The following is a 19,411-nucleotide window of genomic DNA, read 5'->3' on the forward strand; positions in this document are numbered from 1 at the left end:
AGAAAGCAGAGGGTTCTGTGTTCAAGAGTGTCTGGATTCCTTCTTCTTTGCAGGTGCTTTGGGGCAAGTCTGGGGACTTAGGCTGACTTTGGGAACCTTCCTTTGAACTTGGCCACACTTTGGGCCAGACTTAGTCCTTTACTATAAACCTATGGTGGCCCTGGAAAGGGTGCGATGGGAGCTCTGTTCCCTTAAAATTAGCTGAGTTAGGAAATGCGCTCACTGTGAGGAATGCAAAGCTGACCTATCACAGCCTCATGCCCAAGTCAGTGGTTCCTGGCTTGTGTCTGTCTGGCCCTCTCTTCAGGCACTCTTGGGCATTCCAGTCTCTTCATGCATTTGGCCAGCGGTTCCCCTTGCCATCTATCTGTCACATCCAACTGTGCTTCCATCTGCCCTTCCATCCCTCCATCCTCCTCCAACCATCTGCCAGCTTTCCCACCCATCTTTCAGACTGCTGGTATTTCTATGCACCGTCCTCCCCTCCCACCATGTGCGTCTGAAACTCCATCCACTGGTCCATCCGTCCATCCCTCCATCTTTCGGGAACCCGCCCGTCCATCTCACCGGCCTCGGGTCTGGCCGCAGAACCAGCCCTCTCTCTGTCCGGTCCTCTGTTCCCCGACCCCCAGAGCCTGCTAATTCGTGCCTGGCCGCAGCTCTGCCCTCCCCCCCGGCCGGCCGGCCGTCGGTCCCCCGCCCTCCGGGTCCGTGCTGGTGCCAAATGGGCCCCGCCGCCCGCAGCGGATCGGCCGGCTTCGGTCTGGCGGCCCGGCCGGACCGTGCCCCCGGCGGCCCGCGGTGCGGCTCCCAAGCCGGGCGGGCGGCGGGCCTGGGGCGGGGCGGGGCGCGCGCGGGGCGGGGCGGGGCGGCCGCGCCGGGGCGGGCGGGGGCCGGGGTGACTCAGCCGCCGCTCGCCCCGCGGTCCGCGCGTCCGCCGGCCTCGCAGGCGGGGCGGAGAAAATGGCGATGCCCCCGGCCGCCGTGCCCCCCGCCCGGGCCCGGGAGCCGCCGGGGCCCCGCGCCGCCGCCGTCGCCGCGCCGCCGCTCGGCCTGCAGCAGCTGTCGGCTCTGCGGCCCGAGCCGGGAGAGGTCCCGCTGCACTCGCCCTGGACCTTCTGGCTCGACAGGTGAGGGGGCACGGGGGCCGCCGCGTCCGGCCCCGGCCCCGCCGCCGCCGCCGTGCGCCCGCCCGGCCGGCGCCGCCGCTTTGTCTCGGCGCGGCCCGGGGCCCGGGCCCCAGCTCCCCTCCGCGGCCGCCCGCGCGCCCAGCACTCGCGCAGAGCCGGGTCGGGAGCCCGGGGCCGGGGCGAGCGAGTGTTTGGCGGCCTCGCCTCAGGCTGGGAGGACACAGGCGCAGCCCCAAAAGTTTCGGCAGCACTTTCCCCCCTTTATTTCCGTCAAAAGAAGCGTGCCCGAGGGCGGCCGTCCTGGCCGGGCGCTGGGAGACGGGCCAGCCGGGGGTCGTCGGGTCCTCGCTGTAAAGTGGGGAGAGCGGTGCTGTCCTGGTGGCCTCGCGGGGCTCCTGGGGGAGCTCAGGACCCGACCTGCGCGGTGACAGCGCTCGGGAAAGTGGGCCGGCCCCCAGGGAAGTGTGCAGGGGTGGCCGGATCGTGGCCCAGCGGGGGCCTCCACTCGGTGCCCCACCGAAACTGCCGCGGACACCTCTTGGCGTTCTTTCTCAAACAGTGGGCAGGTATTTTCTTGACCATTTACCGCGCAGCCACACGCCTTCTGGGCGCTGGGAATTCAACCGTGAGCAATACTTCGCTTTGTCAATAAAGTGGGGACAATTATAGCTTTCTCAGGGGACGGCTCAGGTGCCATCTCCTCAGAAACGCCTCCCAGACTACCGTATCTAAATTAGCACACCCCCATCTTGCAGTCATTCTGTATTCGCCTGCTCTGTCTTGTTCTCTGTAATGCTTAATGCTGCCACATAGTATTATGTATGAATCTGCTTATTTTCAGTCTGTCTCAATCCCTCAATACTTTTCCGTTCTGTTGAAAGCCAATGAGCAGGGACTTAGTTTTTGACACTTGCTATATCCAGGCACCGGGAACTGTACCTGGCACATAGTAGGAACATAAGAAAAATTTGACAAATGCATGAATGCAAAGCCCTTCTTAATATCTGTTACCCTGTGGGTGCCCAAAGATGACACCTCAAGATTGTCCCAAAAGCTTATGGAAATTTTGATGATGCTGTAGCTGTGGTTAAATGTTTGGAAGAGAGGTATATGACTGTTTTCTATGAAATGCACTTAGTAGACTCAAATCTGGTCTTTAAAAGCCTTGCATAAAATGCCTGCAAGGTTTTTTAAAAGTGATAATCATCCTTTTAAGGAAGATAAGTTCATTCCTTTCTTGTTGGAATTAGCAAGAATCTATAAGAATCTATAAGAACTGACACTGGAGCCACTGTCTTTTTCGGGGACCCAAAGAAGTTGGGGCTGGGGTAGATAGAACGAGTCTCATTTTCTAAAACATTTTCACTTTCATTATGGGATGCTAAGAAAGCATTTTACTGTCATAACAGGAGTGGTTTTGGCTAACATTAGCAGAGTGAAATCATGTGTCTTTGTTTTCAGAGGTGTGCTGTAACTATTGATACCACGTATCATTTTTTCAAGGTGTTAATAAACCTTTTTACCTCTGGTCTAATGGTCTAACAGGTGGAGGTTGTTCCTGGTGGAAACAGTATCAAGAGAGTTTCTTTTTAAATGGCTCACAAATTAGTCTACTTAAAGGCACATCATTTTAAGAATGGTCCAAGATTTTAATACTACATAACAACAAATAACTTTTTAAGAATATCTGGTATCTTTCAGGATAAGAATACAGTAACTTTAATGAAGACACAAACTGTAGCTTTCCTAGTATGCGTTTGGGTATTTTTGTTCTCTGAAAGCCAGCAATCAAATGAAATGTTATTGCCACATTGTCCAAATTTGTAATAGAAATAATTACATTAATCTAGAAATTATAATTACTTCCAGCATTGCTCATTTGAATTCATTTTGCCTGATCAGTCGTCCCATAGTTTTTATTGGACTGTCTCCACTTCGCTGGGAGTCCATTACATTTATGTCAGCTGGCCCCCTTCCCCTCAGGGTTATGAACACACTGTGTTCCAGAAGTTTTGTTTGTAACTTTTCCCCCCTAGGGAAACAAGATTCTAGAAAGAGTAGTAAGTCTCTCAGGAGAGCCCTCCAAAGCAATCTTCACCCCAGCAGAGCTGATGTTTGCTACCGAGGGCATCAGTTTTGAGTTCCACAGCATCCAGAGGTCTTCTGATCCCTAAAACTTTCCTTTGGCACTTACCACCTGTCCTGTGCTCCCTTTCAGCCTACTTTGTGACCAAAGACAAGCGATGTAGCCCTGCTAAGCCTCAGTTTCATTGTTTGTAAAATGAGGATATTCATAAGCTGTCTCTCATAGGGGTTGTTCTGAGGATTAATGGATGAATATAAAACACTAACATGGATCCCCAGCATAGAATGAGTGCTTAATAGATATCGATAACTAACGTTGTTATCCAAAGCTCCCAAATTACCACCACCACCACCCACCCCCAACACACACATACAGATCTGGACTGGAGGAGCTGAACTTAGTGTTAGGAAGCCAGCAACCTGAACTCACTTCCCCCGCTGGATGAATTAGAGAGTCCCTTAAGTAGAATTATTTGCATTTTCAATAGCAAATTCCAGTAAGTCCATGTGTGTGTGTGTGTGTGTGTACGTGTGTGTGTGTTTTAGTTAGACTATATGGCTAAGAATGCAAGCATTTGGGGTATGATTTTGATTGGGGTATAGAATGAAGAGTTTTCCTCCCCTTTTCTGGATATCCCAAACCCGATCCTGTCTCGATCTTGGAGGCTGCTCTTGTTTGCATGTCTCTGAGTGGTGACCCCCTTTCCTCTGAGTTTTATCTGCAGCACTCAATCCTCAGGCCTCTTTTCCCCATCCACACCAGTGACAGTATGCAGTTACGAAGTATTCAGCTCCCCTGGTGCACGGGTGACTCCCGCACTTGTACAACTGTGCATGCAGCCCCTCCTCTCTGTCTCCATATGGATGTCTAATACACACCCAAACTCAACACATGTCAAACCACCTCTTCAGCTTCGCTCCCGGATTTGCCTTCTTCCATCTGTCCCATCTCAGATCAGAGCAGTTCACAGTAACTCCTTCCTTCCGGTTGCCCAGCCCCCAGATCTTGGTAACCTCTGTGACTCTCCTCTTCCTCTCCTTCCCCATTCCTTCTCCCTCCCCTGCCACTATGCACAGAGGCTGTTGATTCTACCATGTGAGCGTATCCGGAATCCAACACATTCTCCCCACCTGCATCGTAGACCTTGAGCCACACGGCCTCTCCCACCTGGAACACCGCAGGAGCGTGCCAACTGCTCTCCCTGCTTCTACCCTTGCCCCTGTCATCCCTTCCCACCACAGCAGCTGAAGTAATATCCAAATTAAGGCCTGTCACTTCTCTCTTGTCCTTTTCATTCAGAGCAGAAGCCAAAGTACTTACAAGAGCCTGTGAGACTCTGCAGCATTTCCTGTCCCCGCCCAATATGCTTTTCTCCCCCCACTCCTGTCTCCCTCTCCCTCTCCCTTCTGCCCTTCTAGCTCTTCCTCTGTCATCCCAAGCATGAGCCTTGGCCACCAACAGTCCCTCCTGCCTGGAATGCTCTTCCCTCAGTCATCTGCTAGGGCTGTGCTTTCCTCCCCTTCTGGTCTCTGCCCAGATGTCATCTTCTCAGCAAGGCCTTCCCTAACCACTGCTACAAAATGGCACGCACATCCTGACACACACTCCCCATGCCCCTGGCCCCGCTTTATTTCCTCCATAGGATTCTGCGTTTGTACGTCTTCTCTCACTGGAACATCAGCTTCACTGGGTTCTTTCCGTGTCATTCCGCCCTCAGCTCCTTGATCAGCCCCTGGGCCAAGTCACCCCACACTGAATAGTTCAGGGTTATGGAATTCTACTCCTAGTAACTTCCTCATCTCCTGTGGTGGTTCGTGTTACTCTGAGTATCATATGTAAATCTGCATCCCTAGCCCTGACTGCCCTCCCGAGTTCTGGACACCCTGTCCACCACGTGCTGGCCAGCCATGCCACCATCTAACACATTTTGCAGTGTTGGAATTTCCTTTGACTCCTCTTCTCTCTCAAGCCCACTGCTCCATCTAGTTCTGTGCTTCACATGTTTGACCTCTTGTTGGAAAACTTGCTCCAAGCCTAAGCCACCCCCTCCTCTCCTGTGCCTGCCTTCCTAGGCCCCAGTACTCTCCAGCCCCAGGTACATGCTGGCTCTGCCTGCTCCCCAGCTCTTCCCTCCTGGCATCCCCCACCTGGGCTGCCGGGCTTAGCCCTCTAACCTGCACCTGGTCTTGCCATTCCAAAACTCCCTGCCTTTCTCTTCTGCCACAGCAATGGATTGTGATCTGTCTCTTGCCATCTAAGCATGCCTCTCTTGTGGGCTTGTGTGCTCCAGGCAGGTGGGATCCCGGATCTCCACCCCTACTTTTACTAGAGCGGCTCCCATTGGTTTTGTTGTGGTGGTTTGTTTTGGATATGGGCCGCTCTAATTTGAAAAGAGCATTCCCCAGCTTAGACACAAAAACAAAACCTAAAACTTACAGCCTTCAGATTATGGTACAAATATCTATATTGCTATTTTTTAACACGAAACTCACCTTTTCTTAGCCTATCCCCTATGTCTCCCCTACTCCAAAATACCACTCAGTGTGTCAGGCTCTCTGGTAACAGTGGACTTGTGGCCCCTTTCCTGCATCAGCCAGGGACTTGCCAGCCTCTAAGATTTGTCTCCTATGTTTCTTCTGCTTGGGATGCCCTTCTCCCCTTTGTCTACCTGAAAAGCTATCACGCATCCTTCAAGGCCTTGCAGAGATGCTAACTCTGTAATTGTCCTTAAATAGCCCTTGGCTCAGGCAGGATTGAGCCCACCTCCTTTGCGCTCCTGCAGCACTTTTATAGGCCAGTATTTGTATTAAGGATAATTGATTGCTCCTCTTTCCCTCCGTCTTGACGGTGAGACTCGGATGGCCTCATGTCTGACTCCCCAGAGTGGACACTACAGTGCACATAGTAAGTGCTTAGAGAGTATTTGTGTTCTTGTGTCTTTAGTCTCAGAGGTAGGCTGGTCACGTATGTCTCCCACCAACCCACCCCATCGGGGCTCACCTCGACCCAACCAGTGTTTCTTAAAATGTCATCCCTTGCCACTTACGTCTGAATCACCAGGGGCTGTGCGTCTCAAGTACAAGCTCCCAACCCTGCCCAGAACCTGCTGTCTTAGACTTCTGGGGTGGAATGCACATTTGTAGCAAATGTCCTGTGCATCACAGCGGGAGAATTACTGCTCTGCTTATTGATCAGGTCAATGGAGCATATTACCTGTCCTTCGCTGTTCTCAGTGCTAAGAACACAAACACAAGGACAGCATGGTCCCGGGCCTCCCAGGAGGGGTGTCTCACGTACCACATGCTTCCATAGCATCAGTGGAGTGTTCTGGGAGGTACCAAGTTCCAGAGGGACCCTCCCCCCTTCACAGTGTGATGCTTTCACATGCATTGCAATGTTGTGCTCCATAATAACAAATCCGATACAGGGCAGTGGGCCAGGCTTGATAGAGAGGGTTCCAAAACCATCCTTGTTCACAGAGTGGCCTTTTGGGACCAGGTGAGGGTAGAAGGCTGCGTGGAAGGACGTAGTTGACACGGAGACAGGGACTGCCATCTGCACCTGTTTCCCTCATTTTTTGCCTTTTTGAACCCATGGGCTCTCTTAATGGCCCAGGATTTGACTTTCTGGAAGGGGGAAATGGTGTCCAGGTAGCTCGGGCTGGGAAAGGCTCTGACCCAGGGTCTCACAGCCTCTCCACCTGTGCGCGTCAGTGGTTGCTTCCTGCAGCTGGGCCTGGAGGCCTTAAACATCCTCTCTCAGAAAAGTACCAGTCCTTCCCTGGTACTAGCTGCTCAAAAAAATCTATTTTCCTTCTTTTAATATTACAGATGCCATTTCCTTATTTCCAAACCTAAGAGAGCTGGCGAGACTTTAGTGGTCTGGCACGGTGACAGTCCAAAACCTGGCTTTCGTTTGCTGTCACCTCTCGCACTAGTATAGTTTTCTTCCACCCAACCCCTATGTACCGAGGGATTAATTATATGGCAAGAGGAAAAGAGTCTCAGCTGCTCGTGTCACAGAGCTTATAGGCAAGAATGAAAATAGAAGGAAGCCTGGAAAAAGAAAAATAAGCTAAACATGCAAAAAATTAAAGCATTTAGATTATAAAGGGTGTTTCACTAGATGCACTATTAAATGTTAATGATAGGCCCTGGACCATTTTTTGTGTGTGACTCTCAAACAGGAAGCGGCTATAGCCACAAGCCACAGATCTATCTAAAGTGATTAAAATGAAATCAGCTTTAATGGAGTGAATGATATACGAGGGGTGCTCTTCATCACAGAGCTGAGCCTGTACAGATTTTTCCCTCTGACAGCTGAGCCGGATGGGTGCAAATTCACCAAGACTGGCTTTTGGGAGACCTATCCCTGTCTTTAAAGTTTACCTCTCTAAGGCTGTTCTCTTGGCTCAAATGAAGTGGTCACTCATTTGAGGTAGAGTATTGTCAGTATTCATTTCTTCCACTAACATCTGTTGTGTGCATGTACACTGGGCATGCGTATCTGTTACTGGGCTATATTGTGCCTGCTAGGTATTACACTGGCTGCTGGACATAATTACCCACGAAGTCCTCACAGTTTTTAAGTAGGACATATCAGCAACATTTTACAGATGAGAACATTGAGGCCCGGAGAAGCCACTTGACCAAGGTCACACAGCTAATACAGAGTGGAAACAGAGTTTGAGCTAAGGACTGTGTGACCCCAAGCACTGGTGTCCCTACCCCTGCTGAACACCACTTCCCTATGAATATGAACAAGGAACGCAATACAGTCTCCCATATTTCATATTCTGAAATAAGGAAGCTAGATGGGACTTGAGAGGGAATCTACCACTGAATTTCACCAGTGAGGAAACCAAGCTCCTGTTTCATGGGAAAAAAGTTAAGCCAAGGACTCTCTTCTTCAAAATTTGCAAAGAAGAGATCCTTGCCTAAAACCCATATTTAAGAGCCTGGGACTTCGCATTCAATGATGGCCTCATCTTGATAATCTCTTTGGGAGATGACAAAAAATGCATCTGTGAGAAAAGTGATTTTTATGTGTTTTTGATGATGCTAGCTATAGTTCATTAGCTTTTACTTGCCAAGTTGTTAGCATTTCTTATGGTGACTTGATTTAGATGACACAGGCCAGCACATCTCAAACTTCAGTATATATACAAATCACATTGGATCCAGCAGGTGTCTAATGGGCCTAGAGATGCTGTAGCTCTCCCACCAGGTGATGCTGCTGGGTGACCGACCACACTTTGGCAAGGATGCAGGCAGGATTTGGGGGAAACCTTTCCAGCTTCTTCTCTTTGTAAGAAGCATTTCCAGGTATCCAGGTCACTGGTAAGTGGTGCTGTGGCCTGCTAAGAGCTAGCCAGGTAATGGTGAAGATCATTTCCTTGGGTATTTACTTCTGTCCCCATGAATTATCCATGAGCCTCATTCACCTGTAGCAGACATATCTTTAAGGGTGAGGTTGAGGGGAGAAGGCACATTTGTACTGCAGGGAGATACACTGAGGACTGCAAGTTGCAGGAGAGTCGAGACTGCTTGGTGCTGAGTTGTGTTCCCGGCACCAAGCAGAGGATGGGTCATGGAATAAGTGATCAGTCGAGGCTGCTGACTAAGGGCAAGGTTGCCAGCCACCCATGGTTCAAGTCCCAGGTCTGTCCCTAGCCAACTCTGTCTTTGGCAGGTCACCACCCTCAGATTTCATTTGCTTATCTGCAGAACGGAAATGCAACCATTATTTACGTCATGATGTCTGAATGAGGATGAAATGAGATCATGTGTGCATGTAACATATGATACATAGTTTTTTTTCAGTTATTGGGGGCTCAGTAAGTATTTCTGGAATAAGAGAGGATAAAACGCTTTGAAGCACTGCAGACTTAAATTGCGCTAAGAGTTCTGTCTTGTGAGATTCTCAGGGACCTGCTTTAATGAATACATAAAGATGATTTGTACATAACACATTAACTGTTTGCATATAGATGGTGCTTAGGTGCCTAGAAACCATTTAAGCGGAACAGTTGGTCCAAACTTATGGGACTCTCTGCTTTCTCCTAACTCCCCAAATGAAAAGAAATTTTAACCAATTTTACATAAAGAGTCTTAAGATGCATTTCCTGTGATTCTGTTATGCAGCTGAAGACACACAGGAGTAATATAAAGCTGGATTGGGGAGTTTGGGTCATAAATAACATTAAGAGTTCCCCTCTCATCTTTACACTAATCGTCTACTTGGCAGACCTCGAAGGATCCCTTCCCACTTCTGCCCTAACCATCACAGCTTCTGGGTGAGCCAAGTCCAAGTGGAAACAGCCCTCAGGGTAGCTATGGCCTTAAGCCCAGAGACACCGGCACCTTTTGGGGTTTTTTTGCCGAGGAAGGAATCTAGGAGTTTCTCAGCTCTGTGAGTAACTCTTACAGGTTTCTTGGGATTCTTACTGGCTGCCCCACAGATTAGAAAATGTGCTCAGTGTCTCTTAGTTCTAATTGTGCTCTTACCTGTTCCTGTTTTTCTGCCTCGGATGGTGATGATGACGATGGTGATGTTAGCAACAATTGCTTATTAGATGCCAGATATTGGGTAAATGCTTTGTAGAGCATCCACTCATGTCATCTAATCAGCAAAGCAACGGGTGGCGTAGAGACCGTGTTCTCAGAAAGGGGAAGTGGGGGTCAGAGAGGGTCAGGCTTGCCACACAGCTGGGAGGTGGCAGAGCTGGGACTTGAACTCAAATCCGTCGATTCCAAGGACCATCCTCTTAACCCCTCTGCTTTCCTGCCCTCCTGCTATAGCCCATTTGTGGCTTTTGTTTGGTAAAGTATCTTCTTCCCACGTCTAGCCCCAGAATATGATAACCTGTATGTATGTTCTTCCTGAATTGTGTTCCTTGTATAACTTTTTAGGATATCGTTATTGCCAGGGATTCTGGTAGGCTCCACCTCAGCCCTGCATCTCTGCGTCTGCCCCCTTCCAATATCCAATAGTGTGGCCAGCTGGATGGTGTTGGATGAATGGCAGGCCAGAATGGGTCCAAGGAGAGAGGAGATAACCTAGAAAGGGATTTGCCCTAAGATGCCATGTGTGACCCTCCCATGATGACAGTGACTGCTTGGTTTTTACTGGGAGCCATCCTTGTCTAAGAGGAAGATCATGGGCATCAGAGCTAGACCAACCAGGGAAAGAACTCAGATCTGCTACTTAAAGAGCCTCACTGAGCCTCAGTTTCCTAATTAGTAAAGTGGGAATGATAATAGCACCTTGACAGGGTTGCTGTAAGGATTAGAGTCAGCATGAGCAAAACCCTCAATAAAAGGAGGCCATTATTACATTAATATCATTACATCAGAGGAAAGACTCCTGGTGAACACTTCAGACTCCTTAACCTGATCCAGCCAGGGAGCATTTATTGTCCCGCTGGTATGTCCACAGCTGCAGCTGCGTACTGGGAGAAGGCAGCATAGAATTCGGAGAATGTGAAAACAGGTTCTGAGTCCTTGGTTTTGGGATTCTCCACAACTCCAGCTGCGTGTCCTTCTAGGAAGGGTCATCATCAATATGTAAGCACCCCTCTCACCGCCTTCTCTTCCACCTCCTCCCTCCCGGGCCAAGAAGAGAGGATCTGATCAGAGTTGCTTTGCCTTCAGGAGTCTGGGGAATTCAGAAAGCAGGGGTACTAGTTCTAGAACTCCATGAGGACAAGGACTTTGTCTAGAATGACCACCGATGTATCCCCATCAGCTCAAAGAGGTGTGCACTGAATCTTTATTGATTAAATAAGTTATAAATCCTCTGAGACTCTTTGTTACGTGTCTATGTCAGGGGTTCTCGGCATTGACTGTGGTGACATTTTGGACTGGGTATTCCTTGTTGTAGGGCTATCCTGTGCCCGCTAGGATATCCTGGGCCCTCTACCAGCTAGATGCCGGTGGCATCCCCCTCAGGTGTGACCCCTGGAACTGTCTCCAAATATTGCCATACGTGTCCGCCTGGGGGACAAGATCACGCCCAGATGAGCACCTTTGATCTGCAGAGTGAGGGTTTGGTTGCGGTTCTGTTGGGAAGTTTAGGTTTATAACATGAATGGAGTAAAAAGACTTTTAAAAGATAGGAGAATATACTGTATATGTGCGATGAGTGAAAATATTTCTTTCCTTGAAGTCCATGGCAGACATTTACCTTCCCGTTGGTACAGCTCTCTGACAGTAACAGGGAGGAGGGGCCGTGGGGCTGGCCGCCCCGCACCGCAGCTTTGCCAGGAGCAGCCTGCATTGCTACTTTAAGAAACAGTAACAGTAGACGCTACAGCTTCGGTTCGGCTTTGAACCAGCAAGTCCAGTACAGACTGACCTGTTTACAAGACAGATGATTAAAAATCTCAGCCTATTTACCCTGTTAAAATGGATTCCGTGACTATGGCCCACTTTTGCTTGTTAAAGAGGTCCCAGGGCAGGCAGGAGGTTTAGGCATGGTGGGATTTTTCAGGGACTGTCGGGATCGGACTTGGCTCGCAGGAGAATGCCGTTCCTCGCTCTGGCCGAGCCAACCACTTACTACGATCAGAAGTTCCAGCACCATTGTTTCGTTACTTTGAAACCTGAATAGCCATAAAACTGTCGGGCAGCTAGAAGAAACCCTTATTTAAGATCCCAGAATCCAACCTGCCCCATTAAGAACTTAGGAAACCAGAGTCCATAGGAGCTAACATACTTCCTTCAAACGCCAATACATCCGCATCGCGACCTATGAATCAGAACAGACCTATAGTGGAGGGTGATCCTGTCGGTTTTAGTGAGAACCTTCTCTCCTTGGCTGTCCTGGAAAGTCCATTCTCAGAAAGCTGGGTGGCCGGGATTCAGTGCTGTAGAGGATGTGGAGTGCTGAGCACACTAGCTCCTGGTACCGTCTCACACAGACAGCACTGCCTTATGGTCTTATTCGAGAGCCCTTTCTTGGACTCAGGAAACTACATTTTTTTAAAAAGATTTTATTTATTTATTTGACAGAGAGATAGCCAGCGAGAGAGGGAATACAAGCAGGGGGAGTGGGAGAGGAAGAAGCAGGCTCCCAGCAGAGAAGCCTGATGCGGGGCTCGATCCCAGAACGCTGGGATCACGCCCTGAGCTGAAGGCAGACGCTTAACGACTGTGCCACTCAGGCGCCCCAGGAAACTACATTTCTTAAAAACAAAACAAAACTCGGACAGTGAAACCGAGGGGCCCTAAATGATTTTGTGTGATTGTCTCCTACACTGGAATAGAATTAAAAGACCACAATGTAAGAGGCACTTAAAAAGAGGCATAGAAAGCAATGTCCATCAGAAACTTTGTCCAGGTTAAATGGTATTATCCTCGCATTGTACTAAGTTGACGTAATGCTGTCTGAGGCGAACATTCAAATACTTGTGCTACACAGTTACGCATAGAAGTGTGACTTTAAAAGATAGTAAAGCTTTGAAATACACAGTTTTAGAAATGAAAGAAAGGCAAAGTACATTTCCTTCTTTTGGACCCTAACAAATCCCCATCCTGTAAGTAAAGGATCCACATATATGCTTTCCTACGTACTTTGGGTGATCCAGGGATATCTTGCTGGGCATATTTGGTGGAGAGGTCAGCTAAACTTTTCAAAGGAAAAAAAAATTGGCGTTGAAATAAATGCCAGTAGATTTTCGTATAAAAGCAAAAGATTTTTCATGTGAAAATCTATCCAGAAAAATGTTCAGGGTCGGTTTTAGTGGGCTTTTTTTTTCAATCTTTTTATAATTGAAGCCCAAAACGGTATAAAACTCTGCATTAAATAGTAAGTTAATATTTATTCATGTCAAGGCAGTCTCTGGACTGATGGATTCATCTGGGGCCCAGGCATTGTCAGAGCTAGGTGCTGATTGAATACCTCACTGTTCACCTCTCTCTTCAACATGGTTATTTTAAGCTTTAGGTCTGGCAAGAAAATGCAATCATGCTGGTTATTGTGGATTTGCTTTAAAAAAAAAAATGCCCAGCATATTTATAAACAACTAGAAAAGAGTTGTAAACCCAACGCATTAGGGTATTTATCCGACATCACCAACTTAACACGGTCCTTTGTTTGCCCTCAAACTTGTCCACAATTATACTTCCTTAGTGCCTTTCAAGCAAGGGAACTGTATTCAGAAGTGCATTGTTTCTATTCCGGTTAGGCACCAGGGAACATTTATTGGTCCATAGTTCCAGGAGTTTGGTCTGTAGAGCCCTGTCACTCATGTGTCATGCGCACCCCACACCTGGGCATGACCCGTTTCTTTGCTGTCCTCTCTGCCTCTGAGCTCTGTGGGTTTTGTGCATATCTCCGGTGTGCAGTGGTTTTATGACTCTCCGGAAAGTGCAACGTCTTGAGGTTCTGTGGGCTTGGTGTCTCTGAGGGTCAGTGACTGCTCAAGATCATTCTCTATAGATTCCAGATCCTACTGGGTTGACTGTGAGCCAGCATGTTCTCTCAGCAAGCCTCATTTCCCACCTCACAACCACACGCGGGGCTTTCAAGCATTTTTTGAGTGGTGATTTTTCATCTTTGGACTGACATTCCTGGATCCCGACAGTCTTGAGCAAGAACTGCTAGTTCAGTATAGGGGAGAGGAAAAGGTGGCAGGAATTGAGAGTCTTAACTTCTAAGGACTGATGAGACCTTATCATATTGCTCCTAATCCCAAGAAATGGTGTGGGAGAAAGCCTGTCCCTAGTGCCTGATTTTTCTGGTGAGTAAACCTGTAGTATGTTGCCATCTAGTGGACCATATGGCAAACTAAAGATTAATGTATTCTGACCACAGCGTTCCCCAGAGCTAATTAAATCAGCCCGAGAAAATAACTGAAAGAATTTTTCTAAAAGCAAGTGTTGGGGAAATATATGCAAATTTCAGGGGAAACTAAAGTTGACTTTTAGTAATCATGTTTTCTTAAAGTTGGCAAAAGGTTACTCTGTTTCTTAAGAGTTCCTGAATATTTACCACCAAGAACTAACAAGTTTTTCAAACATGTCATCGGGCCGGGAGACTGTGATTTCACTGTCACCTGTACTGCGGGCACAGTTTCATATCCAAAATCCTAGCAGAAGGCTTGGTTATTACAAGGTTATTTTAGTATTTTTTTAAAATGTGATTTTTTAAAGTTTAGTCCTTTTTAAAATGTGATTTTTAAAAGTTTCCAATATCTTTCTTACGTACATTTCCCTTTTTTCTTTTTAATTAAATTTCCGCAGAATACATATGCTTGCTTTTAGGGGAGGCAGACTCATGACTTCACAAAGTAGGAATTTCACATTTTAAATTCTAACTCACATTCCAGAAATGTCTGATGCCGTGGTTTGAGACCTAATTTGTATGAAAACCTGCGACCTGACTTCAAGAACACTGACTACTTGTTCCGCTTCTGTCTTTGCTCTTTTGTTTATGTTTGCTTAGATCCCTCCCTGGTGCTACAGCAGCTGAGTGTGCCTCGAACCTGAAGAAAATCTACACAGTACAAACCGTACAGGTAAGATCCAGAAATGGACGTGCCAGCTGAACACGGCATATGTCGGACATTTAACCCTCCAGCCGGAAAGCAGCGGCTATGCTGGCAGCTCCCACCCGGGTTCTGTCCCCATGTCAGCTCTCAGGTCTTTCGGTGGAGCTGCACTTAACTAAGTGTAACCCAGAGGCTGGCTGAGCACACATCCAAGTGGCCTGCCCCTCTCCTGGGGACCTGCTAAAACTTATTTACTACCGAAATATTTCACCAGTCCTCGGAGCAGCAGACTGTGGTGTGTCCCCGCGTGGGTCTGTGTCCCTATTCAAATACGAGCTCGGCCACTCCCTCTGTGAGCTCTGAGCTCGGTTTCCCTTCTCTGAGAGGCAATAGCATTGCCCTGCAGGGTTACCTAAGGTTACAGGTCACATAGGAAGAGCAGGTGGGTGTTGAGCGTGAAAGTGGAAGGTCTCAAGCCTGTTTCCTACTTCATGTTCAGCTTCCATCATCCTACATTAGGCAAGTATCAATGCCTTTAATTTCTTTAAAGTGGGTATAACGAGAGTACCTGTCTCTGGAGTGGTTGGGAAGAGTAAGTAAGATAATGTGCATACTATGCTTAGCAGGATACCTGATACATTGTAGGTTCTCAACACACGTAAGCTCTTAGTTCTATCCATTCTTTCTTCAACCGACCCTTGTGAAGAAAATTTCTGAAAAACCTGATTTATTTAGCTGATCACATTTCCTTTTTCTTCGAAAGCAAAGTCTGTCAAGTGTATCCCTCTTTTTGAGGATAATACACTGTTATAGACAGAATAAAGATTTAAGGCTGCTGTCTGCCTGCAATGGCTATATGTTTAGAATGTTCTAGAAGGGCCAGATTTAAAATGTCCCTGTTGTGCCTCTAAATCTTTTAATGTCTTAGCAATTTCATTAGATGGGCATCTAGATTGTGTCCCTTAGGCAGTTTCTCACATTTAGAACTAGCACAAAGATGCTTTTTTCAGAACTTCTCCCACTATCTGGTTCAGAAAATTTAGTATTCTCAGTTTTGCGGTCCTGGGAATCTGATGGGAAGGTGCCATGCATGGCCACTGAGCCAGGTGTAAAGACGCAGTCCAGACCATAGTCCAGTTCTGATCTAGTTGGAAAAATGGCATAAGCATGTGGAAAGCAAAATAACAGTGCTGCTGTAAATAATCCCACGGTGCCAAGTACAAGCGATGTCACAAGGCAGCACGTGGGCCACTGTCCAGAGGGATGACTGCTCTCACATTCCAGGAAAGGCTTCCCCTCGCTTCTTCCCTGCGGTGACGTTGTGGACTTTTGTTACCTCTTCTCCAGCAGTCGTTGTAGAAAGCTCAGAGCACTTGACTTTGAAGCCTGTCTTCACATGGAAGTTCTTAGATCCCTTTGACTTTCAGAGGTACTCTTTAGACTTTTTCCACTCCATTATGACATTGGGTCCTCAGAGCTCTGCCTGGGATTCCAGGACAGACCCTGGTTGAGTCAGATCAAGGGGTCCGTTTGTTTCTCTGACCCTGTGTGACCACAGAGCGTTTGGTTGAGCCTTGGCGTCCAGCAGCAAGTTAGGGGCTCCAGGGACCAATTGTTAAAGTACCCAGGTTGGCACGTACTAGGAAATACCTTCTTGAAAACTCTATTGGGAGATAATTTATATTCAGTAAATGTAGATTTCGTTAAGTGTGCAGTTTGATAAGTTTTGACAAAGGTATGCAGACATGTAACCATAACCCAGATCAAGATAAAAAGATTTGCATCATGTCAGAAAGTTCCTGCGTGCCCTTCCAGTCATCCTTCTCTTCCAGAAGCAGCCACTATTCACATTTCTATCACCACATATCCTTTTGTTTTTTATTGAACATCCTATAAATGGAATCACACAGTACCATACTCTATTGTGTCTGTTATTCCTTCCCCTCAATAAATACTGGGGGATCGGGGCGCCTGGGTGGCTCAGTTGGTTAAGCGGCCAACTCCTGTTTTTGGCTCAGATCTTGCTCTCAGGGTCCTGGGTCAAGCCCCCTGTCAGGCTTTCCACTGAGCAGGGAGTCTGCTTGAGGCTTCTCTCTCCCCCCTCCTTCTGCCCCTCCCCACTGTGAGCTCTCTCTTTCTCTAATAAAGAAATAAAATCTTTTAAATAAATAAATACGTACATATTACATGCCGAAGGACTGAAGGGATGAATGAGAAGTTAATAAATGAACCGCTTTCCTGGACCACAGCAGAACTACCTGCATAAGGATCCTTTAAGCGATAAGCCCCATTCTCAAAAACTGATCCTTGGTGGGGTGAAAAATCCTCCTGTTTTTATACATAAAGCACAGATATGTATCCAGTACTTAAAGAAAGAAACAGCTTTGCTGTGGTATTAACATTTCACAAGGGAGCAGTTAGAACAAAGGGTTCTTTGGGGTGGGCTGGAGGGATGTGTTAATGAAACACTGCCCTAAGTGGTCAGGAAGTCCTTTCATATCTGATGTGCCTCTGTCCTCCTCGGTTTCCTTATCTGTCAGACTGAGGTAATAACGCTGCCTACTCCCTAAGGTTGAGCGAGGGTTAAACGAGATTGCATGTGCTTCTTTGTCGTGCTTGGCACTTTGTACTCAGCCGTTAGCAGCTTTTACCGAAGTGGTGTTGGATGCTACCCCTTGGCGTCATCAGTTGACTGGCGAGGATGTGGGTGAGGGTGTAGCGTAGTCACATTGCCTGCGTTTCTATCTCGTATCTGCCACTTACTCGCTCGGGCAAGTGGCTTAACTTCTCTGTATCTGCTTACTCATCTCCGAGATGGGAATGCTCTTGATACTGATTGTAGCATGAGGCCCTGAGAATGAAATGGCACAAGGAGGTAAAAAGCACATAGGAGGGTCCGGTAATAATAACAGGTGCATCTGCTATTCCTCACCGACTCCTTCTGGAGCCTCGTTTTGTGTTGTCCTCGGGCCCGTTGTCTTTCAGACAGCTGTGCACTGCTACTTCTCGGTGATATATTTCAAGCAGTTATTCCCCAGATGATGCCACTGCTGCCACCCCTACTCATGAGAACACATTTAACTTACCAGTAACTTCTGGGATTCCAACCTGTCAGTGTCCCGAACATTTGGGAACGGTCCCGAGTATTTAACAAACTGCCTTGGTGCTAGTTTTTAAGTCATTTGAGGACATGCTTTGGTTTCCCTGTGTTTTTATTCTGTGATTATTTAGTAATTCTTGGACCCTCACTCTTTCAGCACTAAAAAAACACATCCCTAATTGTGTCTGTGATTTTCCCCCCATCTCTGTTTGGGCAAAATGTGAGAATCCTGTGTTATTGATGACTGCTTTATAGAGAAGGAGATAATATGTCTTTTTGTACTTTGAGGCCCTTCAGCAAATCAGAGATGTTGATGGGGGTGGGGGAGGAATTATGATTCCCATTTAGTGGCTGCAGAGACTGAGGCTGAGAGGTAAGAGCTCTAAAACACCCAGTGGGAACAGCCAGTCTTGCCATGCCTCAGGGACTGGAGCTCCCACCCCTTCTAGTTCACTTCTTTTCCTTTCCCTCTGCCCTGACTTGAGGGGGGGCAGGGAGGCACGTGCCTCCAGGCGGCCCACTGACCCCTGCTGAGGACACTCTCTCTGTAGCCAACAATAATTCTCTTTGCTTGAACTTAAATTTATTTCTTACTTTCCTGCCTTCTTGGAAAATTCCATTTTTCATCTAGTTGTGTTTTCCAGATGCTTATTGATTCCTTTTACTCTTTTGTAAACATTTCCAAATTTTCCACATTTCTCCTGTGTTTTGATGTCCTAAGTGGATGCAGTACAGAACAGAACATAGCTTCTGAGCAAGGCTGATTCTACCTGTGGGAGAACGAAGAGCTACCTACCAAACATGATTTGCAAGGGAGGGCTGCCTCGTCCCCACTCTCTTTCAGCATGGCTACCACAAAACCAGCAATTCCAGCCCTGAAAACTCATTCCTCTACACCATTCTATTCCACCTCGGTCATGTGTGTTATCCCCTTCAAGATTTTGCCACGCCGTGTCCCACTTGTGCTGTGTTCTACCCAGTAGGTTGCATAAATTGGCTGACTTTTTACTTAAATTTACATAATACAGAAACTTCATGTTTCTTCTGTAAATGGATATCCGGCATCATGTCTCATAAACAGAGAGTCTCCATCAAAAATACATACAATCTGTTAAAATTAAGAGAATGTTCCTTCTGTACCTGTGTACTGCCGGCGATGTCAAGACATCATCCTTCATCAGAAGGTGTGAAGTTGTTGTGCCTTTGCAGATCATAAGTTAGGACGACAGATTGCCTTCCAAATCACTGGGGAGTGAGGGTTGTCGTCAGGCTTATAGGTCAGTACTGGTAATGAAGGATGATGTGAAGATTGATTCAAATTTTGAACACAGACGGGCAGCCCACAGTGGGTGGCATCCTGCAATAGAATGACCTGGAATGAACCATTTGGGTGAAGGGAGGGGACTGAGGCAAGAAAGAGAGACACACCGTATTGAAGAGACAGACAGAAGGACCTACAGCCTGGTCTACCAATAGGTCTGTCGAACACAGACTTAATTTCGAGTAGGACAGGGTTCTTTATCATTTAATTAATTCATCATGTGTATAATGAGATCAGCATTTATAGTCACAGCCCATTTGTGCGGAAATAGAACTGCAGTCAG

General features: G+C 47.5%; 1 protein-coding gene across 1 annotated transcript in view; it reads left to right on the forward strand.

The window, feature by feature from the left end:
* Positions 1–876: 876 nt before the first annotated feature.
* The window catches only part of EIF4E3 (eukaryotic translation initiation factor 4E family member 3), a 38,239-nt gene continuing 19,704 nt past the window's right edge, over positions 877–19,411 (forward strand). Inside the window, exons 1-2 of the mRNA XM_045808091.2 lie at positions 877–1,130; positions 14,662–14,734. Coding sequence (XP_045664047.2) covers positions 964–1,130; positions 14,662–14,734 — 240 coding nt within the window. The 5' untranslated portion in view covers positions 877–963. The remainder of the gene's footprint in view (positions 1,131–14,661; positions 14,735–19,411) is intronic.

Source organism: Ursus americanus, chromosome 14 (assembly GCF_024610735.1).
Source record: "Ursus americanus isolate L20-20 chromosome 14, mUrsAme1.1.p, whole genome shotgun sequence".
In the NCBI taxonomy this organism is placed as follows: Eukaryota; Metazoa; Chordata; class Mammalia; order Carnivora; family Ursidae; genus Ursus; species Ursus americanus.